The sequence below is a fragment of the Diceros bicornis genome, chromosome 26 (assembly GCF_020826845.1).
Source record: "Diceros bicornis minor isolate mBicDic1 chromosome 26, mDicBic1.mat.cur, whole genome shotgun sequence".
In the NCBI taxonomy this organism is placed as follows: domain Eukaryota; kingdom Metazoa; phylum Chordata; class Mammalia; order Perissodactyla; family Rhinocerotidae; genus Diceros; species Diceros bicornis.
The window spans coordinates 22808245-22829397 of NC_080765.1; the positions used below are offsets into that span (position 1 = coordinate 22808245).

The 21153-nt window shown below is 49.9% G+C and overlaps 1 protein-coding gene across 3 annotated transcripts in view; it reads right to left on the minus strand.

Moving 5' to 3' along the window:
- Nucleotides 1–21153, minus strand: part of KATNIP (katanin interacting protein) — a 187029-nt gene that overhangs the window by 103915 nt on the left and 61961 nt on the right. For 2 of the 3 annotated variants that reach the window (XM_058569799.1, XM_058569800.1), the window contains 2 exons: nt 9998–10129; nt 5155–5283 (listed from right to left, as the gene is read on the minus strand). In XM_058569799.1, coding sequence (XP_058425782.1) covers nt 5155–5283; nt 9998–10129 — 261 coding nt within the window. The remainder of the gene's footprint in view (nt 1–5154; nt 5284–9997; nt 10130–21153) is intronic. The other variant, XM_058569798.1, reaches the window with a different exon arrangement.

Below are 21153 nucleotides of genomic sequence, written 5' to 3' on the forward strand. Positions count from 1 at the left end.
GTCTAACCCAGAGCAAGGCTCTAATTCTCTTCAATTCTCTGCAGGCTGAGAGAGGTGAGGAAGCTGCAGAACAGAAGTCTGAAGCCAGAAGAGGTTGGTTCGTGAGGTTTAAGGAAAGAAGCCATCTCCATAACATAAAAGTGCAAGATGAAGCAGCAAGCGCTGATGTAGAAGCTGCAGCAAGTTATCTAGAAGATCTAGCTAAGATGATTAATGCAGGTGTCTGCACTAAACAACAGACTTTCAGTGTAGATGGCACAGCCTTATATTGGAAGAAGATGCCATCTAGGACTTTCATAGCTGGAGAGGAGAAGTCAATGCCTGGCTTCAAGGCTTCAAAGGACAGGCTGACTCTCTTGTTAGAGGCTAATGCAGCTGGTGACTTTAAGTTGAAGCCAATGCTCCTTTTACCATTCCAAAAATCTTAGGGCCCTCAAGAATTGTGCTAACTCCACTCTGCCTGTGCTCTATAAATGGAGCAGCAAAGCCTGGATGACAGCACATCTGTTTACACATGTTTACAACACGTTTACTGAATATTTTAAGCTCCCCGTTGAGACCTACTGCTCAGAAAAACATTCCTTTCAAAATATTACTGCTCATTGACAATGTACCTGGTCACCCAAGAGCTCTGATGGAGAGGTACAATGAGATTAATGTTGTTTTCATGCCTGCTAACACAACACCCATTCTGAAGCCCATGGATTAAGGAGTAATTTCAACTTTCAAGTCTTATTATTTAAGAAATACATTTCATAAGGCTATAGCTGCTATAGATAGTGATTTCTCTGATGAATCTGGGCAAAGTAAATTGAAAACCTGGAAAGGAGTCACCATTCTAGATGACATTAAGAACTTTTGTGATTCATGGGAAGAGGTCAAAATATCAACATTAACAGGAGTTTGGAAGAAGTTGATTCCAGCTCTCATGGATGACTTTGAGAGGTTCAAGATTTCAGTGGGGGAAGTAACTGCAGATGTGGTGGAAACAGCAAGAGAACTAGAATTAGAAGTGGAGCCTGAAGAGGTGACTGAATTGCTACAATCTCATGATAAAACTAACAGATGAGGAGTTATTTCCTCTGGATGAGAAAAGAAAGTGGTTTCTTGAGATGGATTCTACTCCTGGTGAAGACGCTATGAAGATTGTTGAAATGACAAGAAAGGATTTAGAGTATTACATAAACTTAGTTGATGAAGCATTGGCAGGGTCTGAGAGGACTGACTCCAATTTTGAAAGAAGTTCTGTGGGTAAAACGCTGTCAAATAGCATTGCATGCTACAGAGAAATCATCTGTGAAAGGAACATCAATTGATGCAGCAAACTTCATTATTGTCTTATTTTAAGAATCTTATCACACAGCCACCCCAACCTTCAGCAACCACCACCCTGATCAGTCAGCAGCCATCAACACCAAGGCGCACGACCCTCCACCAGCAAAAAGATTATGACTTGCTGCAGGCTCAGATGATGGTTAGCATTTTTTAGCAATAAAATATTTTTAAATTAAGGTACGTACATTGTTTTTTTAGACATAATGCTATTGCATACTAATAGATTATAGTACAGTGTAAACATAACTTTTATATGCACTGGGAAACCAAAAAATTCGTGTGACTCGCTTTATCGTGATATTTGCTGTATCGTGATATTCGCTTTATTGCGGTGGTCTGGAACCAAACCCGCATATCTCTGAGGTATGGCTGTATGGGAACACCTATAAACTCCACCTAGGATTTATGATTTCAGAGCCGACAGGCACAGGAAATACCTAATCTAACCGTTCTTGTCGTAGGGGAGGAAATGGGGGCTCCAAAAGAGTGTGACTTAGCCAAGGCCCCATAGAGTTTATGGAAAAGCCCAAACTACCCTCTCCAGGCTTGCTGGGTCTCAGTCACTTGCTCTTTCTACTCCCTAAAACAGAAGTCACAAACTCCAGCATCTTCAGAAGATGCAATGTAGTGTAAAGTGGCCATGTGAGTCTCTGTCACACAACAGGGAGTGGTGGGGACCAGGGCAAACTGGAGGGTGCACACTCAGAATAAAAGTTTTTAATTCAAAATAGGACAGCAACAATGACAACCACAGCACAACATCAGGCCAGCCAACAAAACACATCTGTGAGCTAAAGTTGGTCCTTGCTGTCATGGGTCCAGGCCCTCCCCTTTAGGTATACCCTCTACCATTCTTTACTATGTTCCTACCCTTATCTTGAATTTGAGCATAATTTTTTCAAGTCATAACTAACTCTCCTACACGCCCCTATTTTCTTTGGATTGTTTTTTCTCAAGTTTAAGACATCCCTATTTTCTTTGGATTGTTTTTTCTCAAGTTTAAGACATATTCTGAATGTGACCAAAGTGAGAAAAACCAAATATGAGGGGTGTATATTCATTCTTAATACAAAATCAATTTTCTATTTATCTAAAATTCACCTCTTTAAATATTCAAAAACCTAAATAAAATAATTTTATATAAAAATATTTCTAAAATATATTAAGATTTCTTGTCTTCCTAAAAAAGTATGTAGAATATAATTTAGTCTTTTCTTCTTCTTCTTTTTTTTTTTTTTTGCTGAGGAAGATTCGCCCTGAGCTAACATCCGTTGCCAATCTTCCTGTTTTCATATGTGAGCTGCCACCACAGTATGGCCACTGACAGACGAGTGGTGTAGGTCCACGCCCAGGAACCAAACCGGGGCCACCAAAGCGCAGCGCACTGAACTCAACCACTAGGCCACGGGGACTGGCCCTAATTTAGTCTTTTCTTGATACTAATGGTCAATATTCTGGATAGGAATCAATCTGTGACACAGGAGATGTTGTCAGGAGCTATTGTACTTCCCTATCGTTTGTTTATTTATTTATTTTTTTTTTTGTGAGGAAGATCAGCCCTGAGCTAACATCCGTGCTAATCCTCCTCTTTTTTTGCTGAGGAAGACCAGCTTTGAGCTAACATCTATTGCCAATCTTCCTCCTTTTTTTCCCCCCAAAGCCCCAGTAGATAGTTGTACGTCATAGTTGCACATCCTTCTAGTTGTTGTACGTGGGACGTGGCCTCAGCATGGCCGGAGAAGCGGTGCATCCGTGCGCGCCCGGGACGCCAGTAGCGGAGTACGCGCACTTAACCGCTAAGCCACGGGGCCGGCCCTCGTTTATTATTTTAAGTGACATCCCCTTCCACCTGAGTTTCCAGAAGTGCAGGATATGGTTTTGAAGACAAGGTCAGAGCCCCCTTCCATCCCCTTCTGGCTTTTGTGATTCTCTGTGGATTCTTGTTGTTGTTTTATTTTATTTTTTACTTGACTGTTATCTTAATTTTGTGTGACGTAGAAGAGATTTTAACTTAGAATTTTTAAATTTCTTTCTTCTATAGTCCCCAAATCCAAATCACAAAGTCCAAATTATTTCCAAGACTCTCCTTCCACTTGAGGTAGACTAAGCTTCAGACCTTCTGAGTGAGAATCACCAGGAGTTCTTCTGTTAAAAACTCCCCCTATACCTCTTATGTATAAACTCTGTCAGCTGAAAAGTTAGACCCAAAGTATGCATTTTAAACAAATATCCTTAGTGATTCTCGTGCATATCAAATTTTGAGATCCACAGTTCTATCTTTTCCTTATGTGGTTCCTTATGTCGTTCTCTAACATTGCTGCAAATTACAGTCACGGGTTTAAAAAAAGACCCATGCCTGAGCCCAAACCCAGGATCAGAATCAGGACCTCTGGGTGGCAGGACCTGGGCATTTGTGTTTATTTATTTAGTTTTTCACTCTTTTTTTTGAGCTAATTGTAGATTTCACATGCCGTGTATAAGAAATAATACAGGGAGATACCAGGCAACCTTCATCCAGTTTCCTCTGATGGTAACATCTTGCACAACTGTAGCACAATAGCACAGTCAGGAAACTGACACGAATACAATCCCATTAAGCTTTTTAAACCAAGTCTCCTTTTTTACTTTTCTGTATTTCTTCCTTTGCTGATGCTTAGCTCTATTGAAGCAGCTTATCTAATCCTTCTTTTTAAAAACTTTTTATTTTGAAAAAAATGTAAAACCCACAGAAAATTTATCAAAATAGTATAATAGAAGGGTATAATGAACTCCAAAATACCCTTCACCTACATTCACCAATTCCTCACTGATTCTCAGAAAACCTGAGAACAACAACCTTCTCTTACAAAACCACAATATAATTGTCAAAGTCAGGAAATTTAACATCAATATGATATTATTATCTAAAATAGTTAATATTCAAATTTTATTTCCCAAAACCATCCTTAAATTTATAGCAACCCCCCTCCCCAAGGGTCTCATATCACATTATTGTGGCATCTCTCTAGCCTCCTTTAATCTGGAACAGGCTTTCTCTGTCTCACAGGCCACTGACACTTTTGAAGACTCCAGGCTAGTTGTTTTGTAGACTGTACCTCAATTTGGCTTTGTCTGGTTGTTTCCTTATTGGATTTCATTTTTGAAAAACATTTTTCATCAACCTTCCCAGCTATGGGGTCATTGGGGAGATATTTGGCAGAGGAGAGATCTTCTTGATCATTGTTTAAAACAGTTAAGCATAACTGATGGATGGCCACCTCTGAACACCTTGCTCCCAGGCAGAACATCAATAATACTCACAACAGACTGTGCCCCTACAGAGAGCTGGGCGCTTTGGGAAGCAAAAACAGGTCAGCACAGGTCCCAACCTGTGATTGTTAATTCTGAGGAACAAGGAGTCATGGGGTCTGGGTTTCCAATCCGGGTTTCTCTGAGGCCTGGGCGAGCAACATCGTTTTTCTATTCCTCAAACTATAAAATGGGAACAAAAATACCAGGCATCTAACTCACAGGATCAATGCAGAGATGGATGTTACACACTCCACACAGTGCTCGGCACTCAGTAAGTGTTCATTTAACGTGAGCTTTCATTATCATCAAAACAAAATAATCTCATTCAGTTGAATCTCTCTTGTGTTGTTTTAAACCTTCTGGTGAGTGGGCAAAGGCTTCTTGTTAAAGCCAAATCCTGTTGTTATTTGTGTCATTTTCCTAGGTCTAAATGAAGAACCTCTTGTGGCACCTAGCCTATGGCCCAGCTGCTTGGCTACAGAAAAGACCCTGGCCCTTCACAGTTAGGATGAGGAAAATCGATCTTACCATTATATCCTGAATAGTTAAGAGGATCCTTTCTTTGTCCGTACTGCTTGGAGGGTCAGGGCGTCCGTGTGCATTCAGAAGGGAGAAATTAGAATCACAGGGTGCTGTGCTGCTGGGAGATCTGGTCTCCTAGGGACAAGCAGAGAGAACTGGGCGTGGTAAAAGCAACTTCTGTCCCTGAAGATGTGCTGGGTCCTTGATCTCTCTACTGGTCTCCATGCCTCCCGTGTCTCTCCTCACTAAGTCATTCTCTGCTCTCGCTCCCAGCACTGATCCGATCAAACTCATCCCTGCTTTACCAACACCATTGCATGAACACAGCCAGTAAGAGGACCAGGACTCAACCGAGGCCACCAACAGCCTCAACAGTGCTCTGAGCCACCGAGTTCAGATGGCTGAGTGAGCACCAGTGTGGAGAGATGGCCATGGCACGTTGCTGGGTAAAAAAGGTGGGATTACCAAATACTGTAGATGGTATCATCCCATTTATGTGAAAATAACAATAAAAAATAAAGAAGAAAAAGGCACTCACTCAAAGGTTATTTATATGGTAATCCAAAACAGCAGAAGTACCCAGACAATGGAAATGCCTTAAAATGATCCCTCATTTTTCAAGTCTTGCCATTGAAATGAATGAAGGGCAAATGAGTGGATCTGCTGAGGAGCCCTGCCTGGGACAGGGTGGGGCGGGGTGTTCCACTGGGGGATGCTTGGCCTGGATGGCACAACCGCCTAATCTACACAGTAGCGATGGGTGAGCGAGCTGTCCCGGGCCACGGCAGAGTCTACACGTGGCACATCTGCCGATGGCACACGGGTTGTGACAAGTCTTTAGTTGTTTACATGTGTCAGCAAGTAACAATGCTTTAAAACACTGAATTGTAATTGTGGGCAAATATCCAATTCACCCCACTCCAGGATCCACACAATGGAAAGAAAACCACAGAGACGGCATTCTAGAAGATGTTGGGGTGGTCAAGTCTTCCCATCACCCGTCACGCTCTCAGGGACTGATAAGATAACTAAATTCAGGAAATACCACCCACTGGGAACAGGCCAGGACCAGAACATTCCAGACTATCTCCTCTTGGATATAATTAATATATACATACAATAAATAGAATAAATATATGCAATTTTTAGTCTGGATGCTTATATTCCCATCTATTTTCAGTAACGATCTCTGGGCAATGGGATTATGAAAGGACTTTTGTTTTCTTTATATCATTTGAATTTTTTATATTGATGGAGCATCATCAGGGAAAAAAGGTATCTTAATAATAGAAAAAAATGTACACTTTGTTTAAGTCCTGATACTTAAATGCAGTGAGAGCATTTAAATGGAGCTTTATCATCCATTGCAGCACAGAGCCCAAGCACAGCCAACAGGACTAAGACCTGGCACTTTGGCAGAACTCTCTGGACAGAGGTGCCCTCCTCTCCCTGGAGTCGCTCAGCTGCTCAAAACCCCACGATGGCTTCTCCTCTGACTCCAAGTAGAATCCCTCCCCTTACCATGGCCCTCAAAGCCCTCTGCCATCTCAGCCTTGGTTACTTCTCTGGCCTCACCTCCTCTTCCTCCTCCCCTCGCTCACTCAGCTCCTGCCACACTGGCCTCCCTGCCGTCCGCCCGCCTCAGGGCCTCCACACCTGCTGCTCCCTGTGCCTGGGTTGCTCTTCTCCATGTGGCTCACTCCCTGGCTTCCTCGAGGCCTCTGCTCACGTAGCCCCAAAAAGGGGAAGCTCTGCCCTCCCATATAATATGAGCCCCATCCCTGCCTATCTCTCTCCAGCCCCTTACTCTGCTCTAGTTCTCTTATAAGCCCTATCACCTGTGGGTGTATTATATACTTGTTTATTGTCTGTTCTATCTGCAGTGTCTAGAACACTGCCCGGGACCCCTGGTAGGGACTATGGCACATTGGAGTGCACATACTTGTCTAAGGGTACGGCTGCTCCTCAGCTCTAGTCATTGCTGCTGTGTAAGAATGTGGTTCCCAAATCTTCCGATTTTTCAAGAGAAGCCCCAAATTCAGATTTTGACATGGAGTCTCCTGATTCTTAAATATCAGCTAGTAATTCACATCTTTTAAAAGCACTGTGCAAGTCAACAGGGTGGAGGCCAAGAGAACATGTCTGCAGTGTGCCGGTCTGTGAACCCAGAGCCGCCAAGAAATTGAAGTTCACTAAGGATATGATTGAAGGCGAAAAGGCTGGTGTGTTTCAACAGCGAAGGTCAGATGAAAAGTACACACGCAGACAAGCATTTCCTTTTGCTCCATTTCAGGCTGCACTTGCAAACAGGGCGAGGTGGCCGAGTATATTTAGCTGCGCACTTTTTTCTTTCCCTGTTCAGATTGTATCTCTTAAGGCTTCTGCCTTTGCCGAAAACTGGCGATGATGCTATTTTACTCTTTCACTTAGCAGGAAAATAACTCCAAGGGGAAATTGACTGTGAAGCCGTAAGGAGTGCCCCCTCAAGATGGGGAAAAAAGGGAAAGAAAGAAATACAATCAAGCACTCATAGTGGAGAAAATTAAGTGCTGGCGGAGCACGGCGATGCTGATTCGGAGCACGTGCACACAGGAATGCTAATGGAGCCTAATAGCTGGTGAGGAACAGGCTGCCTTTTGTTGCAGGGAGCTTGGGGGCTTGCAAAGGAAGGAAGAGATGTTCTTTTAACAGGAGGTGCCAAATGCTGGGCCAAAGGGGAAGAGGGAAGGACCACGCCTCCTGCTTGAAGGGTAGTACACAGCCTGTGACATGGGGCAGGGCTGGGACTGGAACAGACTGAACTGGGCTAAAAACCAGCCTCCCAAACCAAGAGAAACTGAAGGCTCTTTACACTGACTGATCCTGAGCAGGGGACGGTGTGGTTGATTCAAAGGCAAGTGTGTGTGTGTGTGTGTGTGTGTGTGTGTGTCTTATGTGGGAGGCAATGTGTTAAAGGCAATCAAGTCCACAATTTTGCTTATGTAAAATCCCATTTCTATGGACTGTTTAGGAAACAAGGTCATTGGGTCATTCCATAGAAAAGGACTTTTTTTTTTCCAGGAAGGCAAACATTTCCAATTAACTTTCAGAGTTTTTGCAGGCGGGATGTGAAATAAAGCGATCCCTTGCTCCTTAACTGTCCTTCCTCTCTGAGCAAAGACGGAAACAGCAGCATGCAACACTGATCAGAGGAACGTTTCCTGGACAACATTCCCATCGCCTTTATGCGTGATTTTCATTTCCTGAGAGCAGGTTTTTGGTACAGAAGAGACATGCGGAAGCAAGATTCCGTTCTTCTGGTGAGGCTATCAAATCTGCAGCCTGGGACCACAGCTGAACAAATGCATTCTGGCAAACGGGGCAGGGACTGGCTTAGCACTGGCTTTGACCAGCCACCTCTCGATAATTTTGCTCGTACGTACCACAAAGATGACCTACTCATTCATTCTACGTATAAAAATGATGCCCTTGGAATAAGATCCAACCATCCGCCCCCACCCCTGCCTGCGCCCAGGTCACTGCGCACTGCCTGTGGGGGGTCTGCCCCCACCTCTCCAGCCTCACCTCACTCTACACTCCCCCTCGCTCACGCGGTGCCTGCACTGTGCTCCTTGAACAAGCCCAGCCTCACGTCATCTGTCCTTGCTGTTCCCTCTGCCTGGAATACTTTTCCCACTGCTCGCTGCCAGGCAGGCTCCTTCTTATCCGTCAGGTTTCAGCCGAACTGTCATACCCGAGAGAAGCGTTCCTTCCCTCTCTACCCTGTCTAATGTTGCCCTCTCTCCCACACCACCTGCTGTCCCATCTCCCTCTTCTGTTTTCTTTACAGAACACGTATCAATACCTGAAATTATCTCATTATTCATTTCTTGGTTTTATTCTTTATCTTTTTATTCTTTATTGTCCGTTTCCCTCCCGGAACGTTAAGTTGCTGAGGAATAGGCCCCTCGTCAGTTTTGTTCATTTCTGTGTCTCTGGTGCCTAGGACAGGGCCTGACGCTCAAAAGTAGGCGCCTGGCAAATGCTGGTCAAAGGGAAGACTGGGGTGTACCACTACAGTTCCCAGGATTTCAGAAAGGAAATGATGTTTGCGGAAGGGGAGTGAAACGCCCCGGTCGTCAGCATCGTCAGCTGCGGCAGGGCTATGCACTCCGAGCTACGGCTACACAGGGCTTCTGGGTGTTGCCATGTGTGGCTTCTGCTGCCCCAGGGGTGAAACTCAAAATATTTAACAACAGGGGCCAGCCCCATGGTTGAGAGGTTATTAAAGTTCCGCGTGCTCTGCTTCCGCGGCCCGGGTTTGCGGGTTTGGATCCCGGCCGCAGACCTACTCTACTCATCAGCCATGCTGTGGAGGCATCCCACATACAAAGCAGAGGAAGATTGGCAACAGATGTTAGCTTAGGGCAAATCTTCCTCACCAAAAAAAAAAAAATTAAGAACAGGTGCGTGCATACAGGTGCAGACAGGCTGAGTATCAGCTCTGCCTGCTTACCCTCACCTCCTTGCCCTCACACTCTCACCCAGCTTTTAGGACCCAGGCAAATGTCACTCCCTCCAGGAAGCCTTTCTGGATACTCTCCCTCCCGGTCCCGCCACACCTTGCCCCACCTCTCAGCTCCCTCTGGCGGTAGAGGGATGGTATGCTGTGGCCTCTCTCGGGTCAGACACCAGCCTTACTGACCAGGTGCCTAGCAGAGCGTCTAGCATGTGGTCTGTGTGCTCCTTCAAGTGTGGGAAATGAATGCGAGACTGAAAGAGGGCAGGGGCGTGAGTAAGGGAAGAGATAAGTAACTGCTAGACAGCGCCCCCAAGAGCCGCTGTAGCCCTGAGCTGAGGCCTGTCCTACCTGTGGACGATCTCCAGAAGCATCCTTTGCCTTGACAGTCACGTCCCCACACATCTCAAAGTCTTCAGAATAGTCCAGAGGAGGTTCAATGTGGAGCCGCGGGCCCGCTTCCGTTCTGATCTGCACAGACTTCTGTACACAAAGATTCAGAGCGTTTCAGATACGATTCCTCTGAGGAGCGAGCACTTTAGGGGCGGCCTGCAAGGTGGCACCTCTGTGAACGACAGCGGTGGTGTCACGACACACGCTGCCCGCCATCCTTTCACGCAGGCCAGCCTGGACGGGTCACACCACCTCATTCAAGTCTTTACCGCTTCCTACTCTCCAAAGTGTGTTCAGTAGAATTTTTTAGTAACTTTTTGGTTTGAAAGGACTTATCAGTAGAATTTTAGTAGGTGTTAAACTTCCCAAAATGGACTTTGCGATAAAATAAGTTTAGGAAACCCTGGGGTTTTTTTCTTCAGGACTTTTCAAGGCTTTTAATATGCTCCCCCAACCCCGCCCCCCGACACTGTGGATATCCTAAAATAAAACACAGCATGAAACATTTCCCAAACTTTTGAGGCCATGGAAATGGTATGCGGGGGTGCCTCTCTACCTCCCAGCATTCCTTGGATCATTCTTTGGGGAACCCACTCCTTGGCCTGGTGTGGCAGAATACAGGCTGTCCCCCAGTGTTCATTTCCCTTCCTCTCCTGTATCCCGTTTCCAGATTTGCACCTGGCGCTCCCAGCTTCCCCTGTAGCTGGGAGGGATCCCATGAACATGTTCTGGCCAGACGGAGTGGGTGGGAGGGAGGGGTGTGTGCATTTTTGAGGCTGCGCCCATAAAGGGAAACGGAGAGCCCCCCTTTCCCTTTCGGGCGGAGGTGGTGGTGAGCTGCCAAGGACTGTGGGAAGGAGGCAACATCTAGACGGTGGAGAACAAGAGTTAATGCCTGGGTTCCTCCGTGACCTCTTGGAGCAGGTGACTGCGCACCGCGGAACTGCTGTGTCAGAGAGACGTCAGCTTGCATGTTGTTCAAGCCACTGTTATTTGGGTCTCCCTGCTTTAGCAGCCAAACCTGTACCCTACACAGTACACCTGGCATGCGCAGTTCTCTACCATCTGGCCCCACCCGTTTCTCCTACACTGATTCCTGTGCATCCGGTCACATACCCGACAAGTGGGCCAAGCAGAACTGCTTCCGGTACCGAGTATCTGCAGGTTTGTCAGTCCAGCGTCCATTCCCAGTCCTTCAGGAAACATCTCCCTCATTTTCCTCCGGGCCCCATCTCCCTCCCCGACTCTCAGTCCACCTGTGGCCCCAGGCGGGAACGTGACTCAGGCCTGGCCAATCAGCCCACTCCACCCCTCACAACACACCCTGGCCAGCTGGTTCAGGGATGGGAATGACCTAAGACAGCAATGAGAGTAGCCCTAGGATTCCTGCCAGAGCTGTGGGGAGGAGGTGCCCTCTTCCTGCAGGGGTGCCAGACTAAAGGGAGGTACGCTAAGAGATGCTGGGGACCATCCTGCCCCTAACACAGAGACAAAGAGAGCTGAGAGACTGAAGCAGAGTCCTGATGGATTTGTTCAGAACCCCTGGATCCAGCCACACCTGAAGCAAGATACCGTTAAAACTTTCTTTTTCTCACTTAAGCCAATGTGAATAAGATTTGTGTTGTGACAGAATCCTGACCTTTGTCTGTGCCCTAAACTCTCTCCTCTCTGTGCCTTTGCTCATGCTGTTCTACCAACCTTACTGCCATTCTCCCAAATCTTCCCCATATATCCAAATGCCACCTAAGCTTTGGAGACACTCTGCCTGCCCAATAGCTATCCACTGCCCTCTCCACCCTTACGAACAGAGCCCTGACTCCACTGAGGTGGTAATGTGCCCCCTTAGGATGGTCACATCGTCGGAGGCCCTCGCAGCTAGGGATGGCCGCGTGAGCCAGGTGTGAGTGGCGGGAAGTGTTCGGGCGGAGCTCCTGAGGAAGCCGCTGTTTTCCTGCTAACCAGACTCACTCAGTGACACGGGATTTTGCCCTTTATCTTTCTACCCCTTCCTGACGGAAAGTGGATGTGATGTTTGGAAGCAGAGCAGCCATCTCGTGAGAATAAGGAAGAAAGCTACATGCTTAGGACGGCCGAGTGGAAAAACAGAAGGAGCCCGGGTCCCTGGAAGCATCCGCCACCCGTCCCACCAGCCTGGCTGCCTGGCTGCCCCCCAAATGCCTTGTTTATGTGAGAGAAGAACAGTGGGAGTCTTTAAGCTCCAGGGGTCCAGTGTCTGTCACACGCAGCTGAAGTGCGTGTAACCTTCGGGCACTTGCCATGGTTTGCGGTTGTATTAGAGCTGCTTGTGTGTGTAGAAGGACCTGCGTTCTAAACTCAGGCAGACCAGCTCACTTCCTGGAACTCTGATGCTTATTCCCTGTGCAACCCTGGGCAAGTCACATAACCTCCCTGAGGACCACTTTCCACGTGTTAAAGCGGCACTAATGACACCTCCGTTGCAGAACTGCCGTGAGGAGGACCCACAGTGACGCGGGCTGAGCCCTTGGCATGGGGCTGCGACACACAGCACGGGGGGGCTGTACTGTCCACCTTATGTGGCATCAACCCTACACAGGGGCCAGACTCCCCCCAGGTGTACGTTTCATCCCCGGGGCCCCTAGAAGCACACCCAGGGTGTCACATGGTCAAGCAAGGAAACTGCCACCTGTTCCAGTGCTGGACTTGGAGGGCAGGGCTGGGACCAGGTGGCGCAAGCAGACGCCCAGGGAGCAATGTTTAAGGAGGTGCCCCTCTCCAGTGCCCTGCATGTGTGCCAGTCTGAGCATGAGGGCCTCATCCCAGGGCCCTGTCACCAAGAGAAGGAAGAGGCCCACAAGCCGTGTGTGTGAATCGATGACCCGCGGAGGGACAGTGATTTAGATCACATATTACCCCCAGGCCCCACGTCAGAACCTTCACCCAGTAAGACTCAGCTACCCCAGAGCTTGGTGAACGGAGCTATTATCCTGATGGTGAACCAGATGCGGAGCCTATTGCCCTGCGGGACTCGCCGAGTCAGGACAGAACCCCTTTCTCACCCTTGTCCACACCGCCCCACCCCCATCAGCCCCTCACACCAGGTGGCACGTCACTTAACGCAGAGCGAGCACAGCTCCAAGTGCTTCAGGTGTGTTTGCTCATTTAGTCCTCACGGGAACCCCGGGGGAAACCAAGGCACACGGCTGTAAGCCACTTGCCCAGGATCACAAGCTGGGAAGCCGCAGAGCTGAGATCTGAACCCCAGCAGGGTGGCTCCAGAGGCCTTACTCTAAACCAGGGATGGGCCAACGTTTCCTGTAAAGAGGAAATGTTTCAGGCTTTGTGAGCACACGCTCTGTGCCACAATATTCAACTGTCCCATCGTAGCTCGAAAGCAGCCATGGATAACCCTAAATAAACAGGCATGGCTGGGTTCCCAAAACACTTTATTTACAAAAATAGGCCATGGCCGGATCTGGCCCAAGCCTGTAGTTTGCTGACTGACCCCGGTTCTAAACCACCATGCTACATTGCCCCCCACAGGCATGTGAAGATAAATGTGTCCAGCCTGGGCTATGGTAGCCTTTGGCGAGAACAGAGGGAAATTAGAGAATTTCCTGACATTAACACTCAAAAAAAGGAGGCAGGGCTGGGCTACAGATCATTTGAGGAAAAGATCTTGGAGAGAGAGAGTAAGGGGCTGAAAAAGGCAGCTAGGGTACCCCCGGTAGGAGAACAGGGAGGAGGAGGAGGTGCAGAAGGAAGGCGCCATGGGACATCTTCCTCCCAGAGGAGACCCCAGCACTTGGCGATGCGCCCCAGACTCGGAGCGCACCCTGCTGTTTCTAGAACCCCACGTCTGCTCCGCCTTCCTCTGGACCATCGGCCTCGCTGCCCTGGGCCCCAGCTCCAAGTGTGGCCTCGCTGCCTCCCAGGCTTCGTCAACTCGCCCTCAGAGCATTTCTTAGTGTCAGCAGCGGGGTGTGTGGAGGGCAAGCACTATTCAGAATACAGAAAACCTGGGCTTCTGGGCCAGGAGACTCCTGGGGGCTTTTCTGCCTCAGGCCAGGATGAAGGTGTGAAGGCCCTGACTTCATCAGAGATGGACTTCCACGATACCTCCAGGAGAGCGTGCACCTCCAGCCTCCCCGGGAACCATGCAATAACCGCCAAACACTGAGAGTGCAGGAGAGGAGGAGGGCGGGGGCGAGGGGGCCCAGGCCTGGGGTGCAGCCTGGCCCCTCACGGGTCTCTATCCCTTTATCTAGAAACAGAGGCTTAGACTAGGGCCTTGCTACTCCAGGTGCGCTCCATGGACCAGCAGCATTGGCTTCTCCTGGGAATTGGTGAGAAACGCAGAATTTCAAGCCCCACCTCAGCCTCAGACCAGAATCCACATTTTAACAAGACCCCAGGTGACTTATATGCACATTAAAGTTTGAGTAGCACAAGATCAGGAGATCTGTGAGGTTTTGTGGTGGGTGCTGTTGTTTCTGCCTATCCAGCAGGCATCCCTCTGCCTTCTGGTAAAAGCACCCTGGCTTTCTTTTGGAAAATTCTCCCCCTCCCCACCCGCAATCCTAGTGTTCACGTGGAACTGAGTCCAGGGGTGGGTGGAGCATATGACCCAGACCTGGCCAATCTGAGCACTAGATCATGCCCACAGTGACCGAGTGATTGGTTCAGGGGAGCCAGAGAGATGCAACAGCACGGTGACAGAATGTAAGTTGGAAGCTGCTAGTGGCCTTCTTGGTACCACATAGAGCAATATGGAGAAAAGCAGAATTGAGTGATGGAGAATGAGCTCTGTTACATTGTCTGAGCACCTGGATCCAGCCATGCCTGAATTGGGAATTTCTCACTGGCAAGTAAGAGAGTTGGGATTAATACAGCTCTCTTGGCCTCTGACTCGAATTATAAACATGAGAAAGAGCTCCAGCATTCAAGGAGGAGAGCCCACGTGTGTCTCCCTCTTCTGCATCTTTCCCACCCTCCCTTTCCTCGGAAGTATCCCTCTCCCTTCCTAGGAGCTTAGCACAACTGCTCCCCTCACCAAGATGTCAGTAGACAGTTTGCAGCAGGCGTTAAGGCACTTAATCAGCAAGTCCTTAGCGAGTACTGACTGCATACAAGATTCTGGAAAAATGTCAAGACATAAAACATTTAAAAACCAACACTCTGGCCTCAAGGAGTTCATACACCACACATAACGGAAGAATGTGTTTATGAAGCAACATGTGACAAAATTAATGTGGTCCAGAAAGTTTCTAAATGCTGAGTGGGTGCCAGAGAGGGGAATAAATAGTCCCTCCATCTGGCCTGCTCCCCCGCCCCAGCCCCAGGGAGGCGCCTCTAACACTACTGGGAGGAGAGGCAAGCAGCCCTGCCCACACAAGAACGCCCACTTCCCCAGGAGAAGCGCAAGGCTGGCAGGTTCCAACCCAGCCCCCAGCCGCGCCCGCTCCCGGCCTCCCACCTTCACGCCCTTGCAAGGATGATGCCCGAGCTCCTGGCTGGCTCCCCATTTGGCATGCTGTTTTGCCTGGAGTGGGCGTTTCTAAGCGGCTGCTCTCTCCCGCCTGCTCGCAGCGCCCAGACCTGAGTAGATCCTCGTAGTATCACCATACACCGGGACAGGATTTAAAAGCCCCGACACCCAAACACCTGTGTTCCAGTTTGCCAGCCCAAGGCCAGCTTCTTTTGTACTCAGCCCAGTGTCATGCCCAGAGTTATTTGTATGGATCTGCCACCCCTCTTAGCAAGCGTTCTAAGAGGTGTGCATTAAAGCTTATTGTCATTTACAAAAAAAGAGCAAGGCAGGGGGCTGCCCTGGATGGTTGCACAGGTTGTATGGTATGTAAATGGCTCCCTCTGGAGGTGGGAGAGCTCTGAAAACCCTGACAGGCGGGTTTGGGGTGTGGAGTAAATCTACCTTATTTGACATGTTCTTCCCGGATTTGTCTGATCTCATACAAATAACAGCACTCGACACTGACAGTCTGCATCGTGCAAGGTCACCGTAAAGGCCGATGCTTTATGGGTTGTTTCATTTACTGTCCTCACTGCAGGGGTTCTGGAAATTTACAAGAGGAGAACAAAGGAGAGGGCCCCCTCCTCCCCATTTTCACTGCAAGCTTTCCTGGAGGTGCTGAGGCTGCCTCGCCCTCAATAGGAAACCGGATACAGCCGCTGAGCGGGAGCAAAGCCTCTGCTTTAATAATTGCAATGCACTTGCTTCCAGGCCTTTAAGGAAAGCCCACCCCACAGTAAATTGCTGGAAGGCCAATCCCTTCACTACCAATTTAATGCTAAGAGCTGATGACGTTCATCAAATCTGACAGCATTTTGGTAAACGACGGCTCTGTTGATTAGGCCGCTGTCCACCCAAGTATTACAAGGCTGAGGAAGCCATAAATCTTAATCCACTGATAGCAGCAGAAAGATCTAAGGCCGAGAAGTGGGGGGAGAAAGGACAGGACCAACCAGAGCCCATTTATCAGCGCCAGCCCACTCCACAGAGCGGGCGGCTGCTTGGAAGCCCGACCCAGCCATCGCCATGCACCTCCCTGGTCCCCCCAGCACTGGCGAGTCCCAGGAGGGGTTTCACAGGTGGAGCTGTCAGCCTCTCGGCCAGCAGTTGGATGACTCTGTGACCTTCTGGCCCAGGGATCCTCGGGCCTGTGGGCCTCAGGATCCCCTTCCGTCGCGCGCGGCTCTACCCAAAAGTGCTTCCTAGGTGCTGGGCCAGACCCTACAAACGGAAATCTGTTCTACTGGACGAGGCAAAGGTATTGGGTTTGGTCAGCAGGGAGGGGATGTGCGACTCGGGAGAGTTTAGGGGTATGGTGAGGAAAACCGGCAGGAAAAGTCAGAGTGCAGAGAGGCGACGCAGAGGAAGTGGCGCCTGTGGGGAGTAGGCTGTGACAACAGGGCTTACCGCGCACTGTGACCGCTGCATCTCCTGCCGACCTGGCCAGGGCCAGCGCGAATGCACCGGGTGACTGCGTGGCCCCAGCTGTCCCTCCTGCTGGGCACGGCCATATGGGAGAAACCCCAGGGCTGGGATGGGGCTGTGGTCCCTGATGGGCCACCACAGGGCCCAACTGGCCACCACCAGCCACTGGGGACTCTGCTGCCTTGACCACTCTGCCTACCCCTGCTGCCTCCAAAGAAGGTGGAGCCCATCCAAAAAAGGTAAGGATAGACTGCCTTCCTCTCTAACCCATGGACCCCAAATCTGTCCCCACCTGCTTTCTACCATGGAGAAACTGTCTCCTTAACTCCAGCTCCTGGGGACAAAGGAAACCAGTCCAGTCTCTCTTCCTCCTGACAATAACAATAGTGCAGTTGGCACATGGAGTCTATTTACTATCCTGCCTCCAGCCTCCTCGACAGAAGCTAGGGGACCCAGTCCCTGCTCAGGGTGCAGCTCGGGGCAGGCAGCTTTGAATCTGCTGACCGGGCCCCACCCGCAGTCACAGTCCACTGGGGCAGGAGTCCAGGCCTTGACCCGAGTAACAAAGACAAGCTGAGAGAGTCACATGGTCTCTCTTGGAAAATTTCAACAGACGAATACGGAGGGAGTGAAAAACTGTGACATGGAGAAGGCTGGGGAAAGCCGCAGCTATGAGGCGGCAGGGCCCCGGAGTAAGCGGAAGCTGGGGGAGGGAAGGGAGGTGCGGAGGTGGGCGCTGGGGATGGCTGGCAGAGAGAAAAACACTGAGCAGGCTTCCAGGGAGCCCTGCCACACCCGGGCTTCAAAGCCTCCATCTGGCCTCCTGCAGCCACTCGGCCCTGTAGGCAGCCCTCTGCACACAGGAGCTGGGGAATTTTTCCAAAACAGGAACCCAAACATGTAACTCTCCTGTTGAAAACCCTCCAGGAGATTCCTCACACTTAAAATGAAATCCAAACTCCTTCCTGGGGTCTTCTAGGCTCTGTGTGATCGGCCCCTCCGACTTGTGACCCCTGACCCCCACGCCCACCCTCTCCACCACTGTGCACGGCCACCCCAGCCTCCTTTCAGCCTGATCCCGCTTCCTGTTGCCCTCGCTGTGCCCCCCACTGGGAGATGCTCCCACCAGATCTTCTCGGGGCTGGCTCCGTCTCATCTCCAGGTGTCAGCTCAGAGGCGGCCCCTGGGGAGACTTTGCTGCCTACCCTCTCCAGATAACTCTTCCCCAGACACTGTCCATCTCCTTTCGCTCTTTTCTCTCCCTCAGACCACTTGTTTACTTACTTGCCTGCTCGCTTCTGGTCCTTTGCCTCCCCGCCCATGCCCCGGAAACGTGAGCTCCAGGAGAGCAGGGCTCTGACCCCAGCACCTGTAGGTGTCCAGAACTTAGTAGGTGCTCAGTCCATGGTCACAGAGCGACCGAGGGACGGAATGAGTGAAGGAGCACACTAGAGTGAAGAGCCCGGGGTCTCCAGGCCAGGCAGCCCTCTGCATCTGCCCTCCACCAATAACTGTGGTTACAACCATTTACCAACTGCTTCTTCTGTGCTGGGCACTGCTTGAAACGCTCTACAGACACTGGCTCATTGGATCCTCAGTAACTACCCTATCAGGCAGGTACCATTATCAACCCCACTTTACAGACGAGAAAATGGGCACCGAGAGGTTCAGCAGCTTATACAAGACCGCACAGCTAGTGAGTGGTGGAGTTGAGGCTTTGAACCCGGGCCGCTGGGTTCTGGAGTCTGTGCTCTTAGCCATTTCTCAGGACTTCTCTGTCACCTGCCGCCAGGTCCTCCAACCTGAAGAAGCAGACAGCCCCTGCTGATGGACCATCTGTGACACACACTGTGCACACATTCCTTCCCAGCAGCCCTGGGAGGTTTTACTGATGATGAACCCAGAGCTCAGAGGTCACATTGCCAGCTCCAGGGCACACAGCTCTTAAGCAGTTTGTCTGACTCCAAAGCTCATTCCCTTCCACTCTCCAGGGGCCTCAGGTTCAAATGCCCCAATGAGCCCGTAGGGAAATGGAAAGGTGGGAAGCCACCTGGTGTAAGAGAAACAGTAGCCCGAGCATGGTAACAAACTGCAGCTGCCACTCGGCCTCAGCTCTGGGGCTCTAAAGGGAGTGGTGGGGACTGTGGCAAACAGGAGGGCTTGTGCCCTGTCTAAAGTGGGCAACCGCTCCTGGGCTTCTGCTACTGGCTGCCTCCTGGGAGGGCAGCCCAGTGTGGGGGCCGGATCTTTCCATCTTTCCAGTGAGGTAGGAATCTAGATTTTTTTTTTTTAATATGTAAAATCTTTTGAATTTCAATTTTAGCAAGTGACTCAGGCTTTAACCCTGAGTCCAAAATGTCCAAAAAACATTATTTGGGGTACAAGTTCGGCCCACAGGCTTCAAGTTGTTAACTTTTGGACTCCACCAGGCTGGTCCCCCTCGTGTTTGAAAACAGTTGTGGCTCCTCCTCCCAGGTTAAGCAGCATCCATGTCATCACAGCAGGATCTGCCAGGGCAGGAACCGAGCCTTACTCAATTTCTCTGTTTGTAACCCCAGCCTCACACCGTGCCTGGCCCATGGTAATAAACGTGTGTTAGATGAATGGATGATTTCTTTCATGACGTGGCTTCTAGTCCATTCACCATTTCTGAACGCTCCCCGGCTTGTCTACATCTCTGAGGGGTGGTCCCCAAGGGACCGCACGTGGGTGGAGCAGAGTTGATGTGGTAGTGGTGGGGGATGGTTGGCCCCCAGCACCCACTCCACTCTTTCCCTAGGGTGCCTTTCTGCACAGGCCGGAAAGCCAGACACTGCATTTCCCAGACTCCCCTTCAGCTGGGGTTCTGGAGGCAACTTAGGTGCTGCCCATCAGATGGCCTCATGGACAAGGAAAGCAGAAGTGAGGAGAGGAGAGGAGGGGACACAGGTTGGCTGTTTCTGTGCTGAGCACAGTGGGTTTTTCAACAATGTCCCACCCAGACTGGACAAGCTACAGGCAGGGTCTTTCTTCATAGCGTTGGCCCTAGCAGGCACAGCGTCACTCTGAGGCCAATCCTTGTAGCAGTGGCTTCCTGAACCTGGACTGCAGCTAAGGTGATGCATTCCCGATACTGATCTCCTGCCTTCCTCTCCGTGTCCTAGGTAACGGCTTTCCCGGCAGGCCCATGCTAGGATGCTGGGCGCCACTCCTGGAGGCCCAGCTCAGAGCCCATCCTCTCACTGGCCCAAGGATTTGATAAGCCCCTGATTCCCTGCATTACTTTCTTTCTGATTAAAATAGCCTGAGAGGTCTCTATTGTTAGGCGCTGACTGACCCCTGACTGATATGGTGCAGAAGGACAATTACAGCCTTCATGGCATCAGGAAGCCAGGAAATTAGCCATGATTAGGCCCTGTGAAGTGTGGGACCACAGGGAGAGACTATGGAGGGATGCTAATTAATCTTACGCCAAGTCTTTTAAATTGCACAGACTCTGGGGCCAGCCATTATGTCACAGTCTAAGACACAAATATGGCTCCTGATAATAGAAGGCACTCGAAACAACTAGGACTGTCTGAAGTGAGAAAGTGGAGAAGGGCCTCATTAATGAGAAATTAACATTCATTGCTGGGACAAAAGGAGCCTCCAGGCTGTTTGCCCTGCAGCCCTGGCTCATCAGCACTGAGAGAAGGCTTTGGGAGTTAGCAGGCAGGAACACCCTTCCCCACGTAATCCAAGACCCATAAATGCCCGTGCAGAGAACCGAAAGACCACTGGGTTTGGAGTCACAGGTCCAGGGTTCAAATCTCAGCCTACACGCCTCCCTTAGTAGCTATGTGACGCTGAGCAAGTTGTCTTAACTTTCTGGGCCTCCATTTCCCCAGCGGCACAATGAGGATATTTACAGACCTACAGGGCTTTTGCAAAGATGGGCTGATAGAGCGTGTGAAAGTATTTACTGTGGATCTACACATCTGGTACAGCACAACGTGTTAGGAGGCACTACGCCCCAGTCCTGGGGACCACAGTATGAAGCAGTATATATACACCACTGCTTAAGCCTCACCTTAGACCAAGCGAGTCACGTTCTCTGGGGGTGGGCCTGACCATCGGTATTTTAAAGCCTCCCAGGCGATTCGAATGTGCAGTGGGGCTGAGACACACTGGTCCCAGGTAAGGAATGAGGGACTGCAAGGGA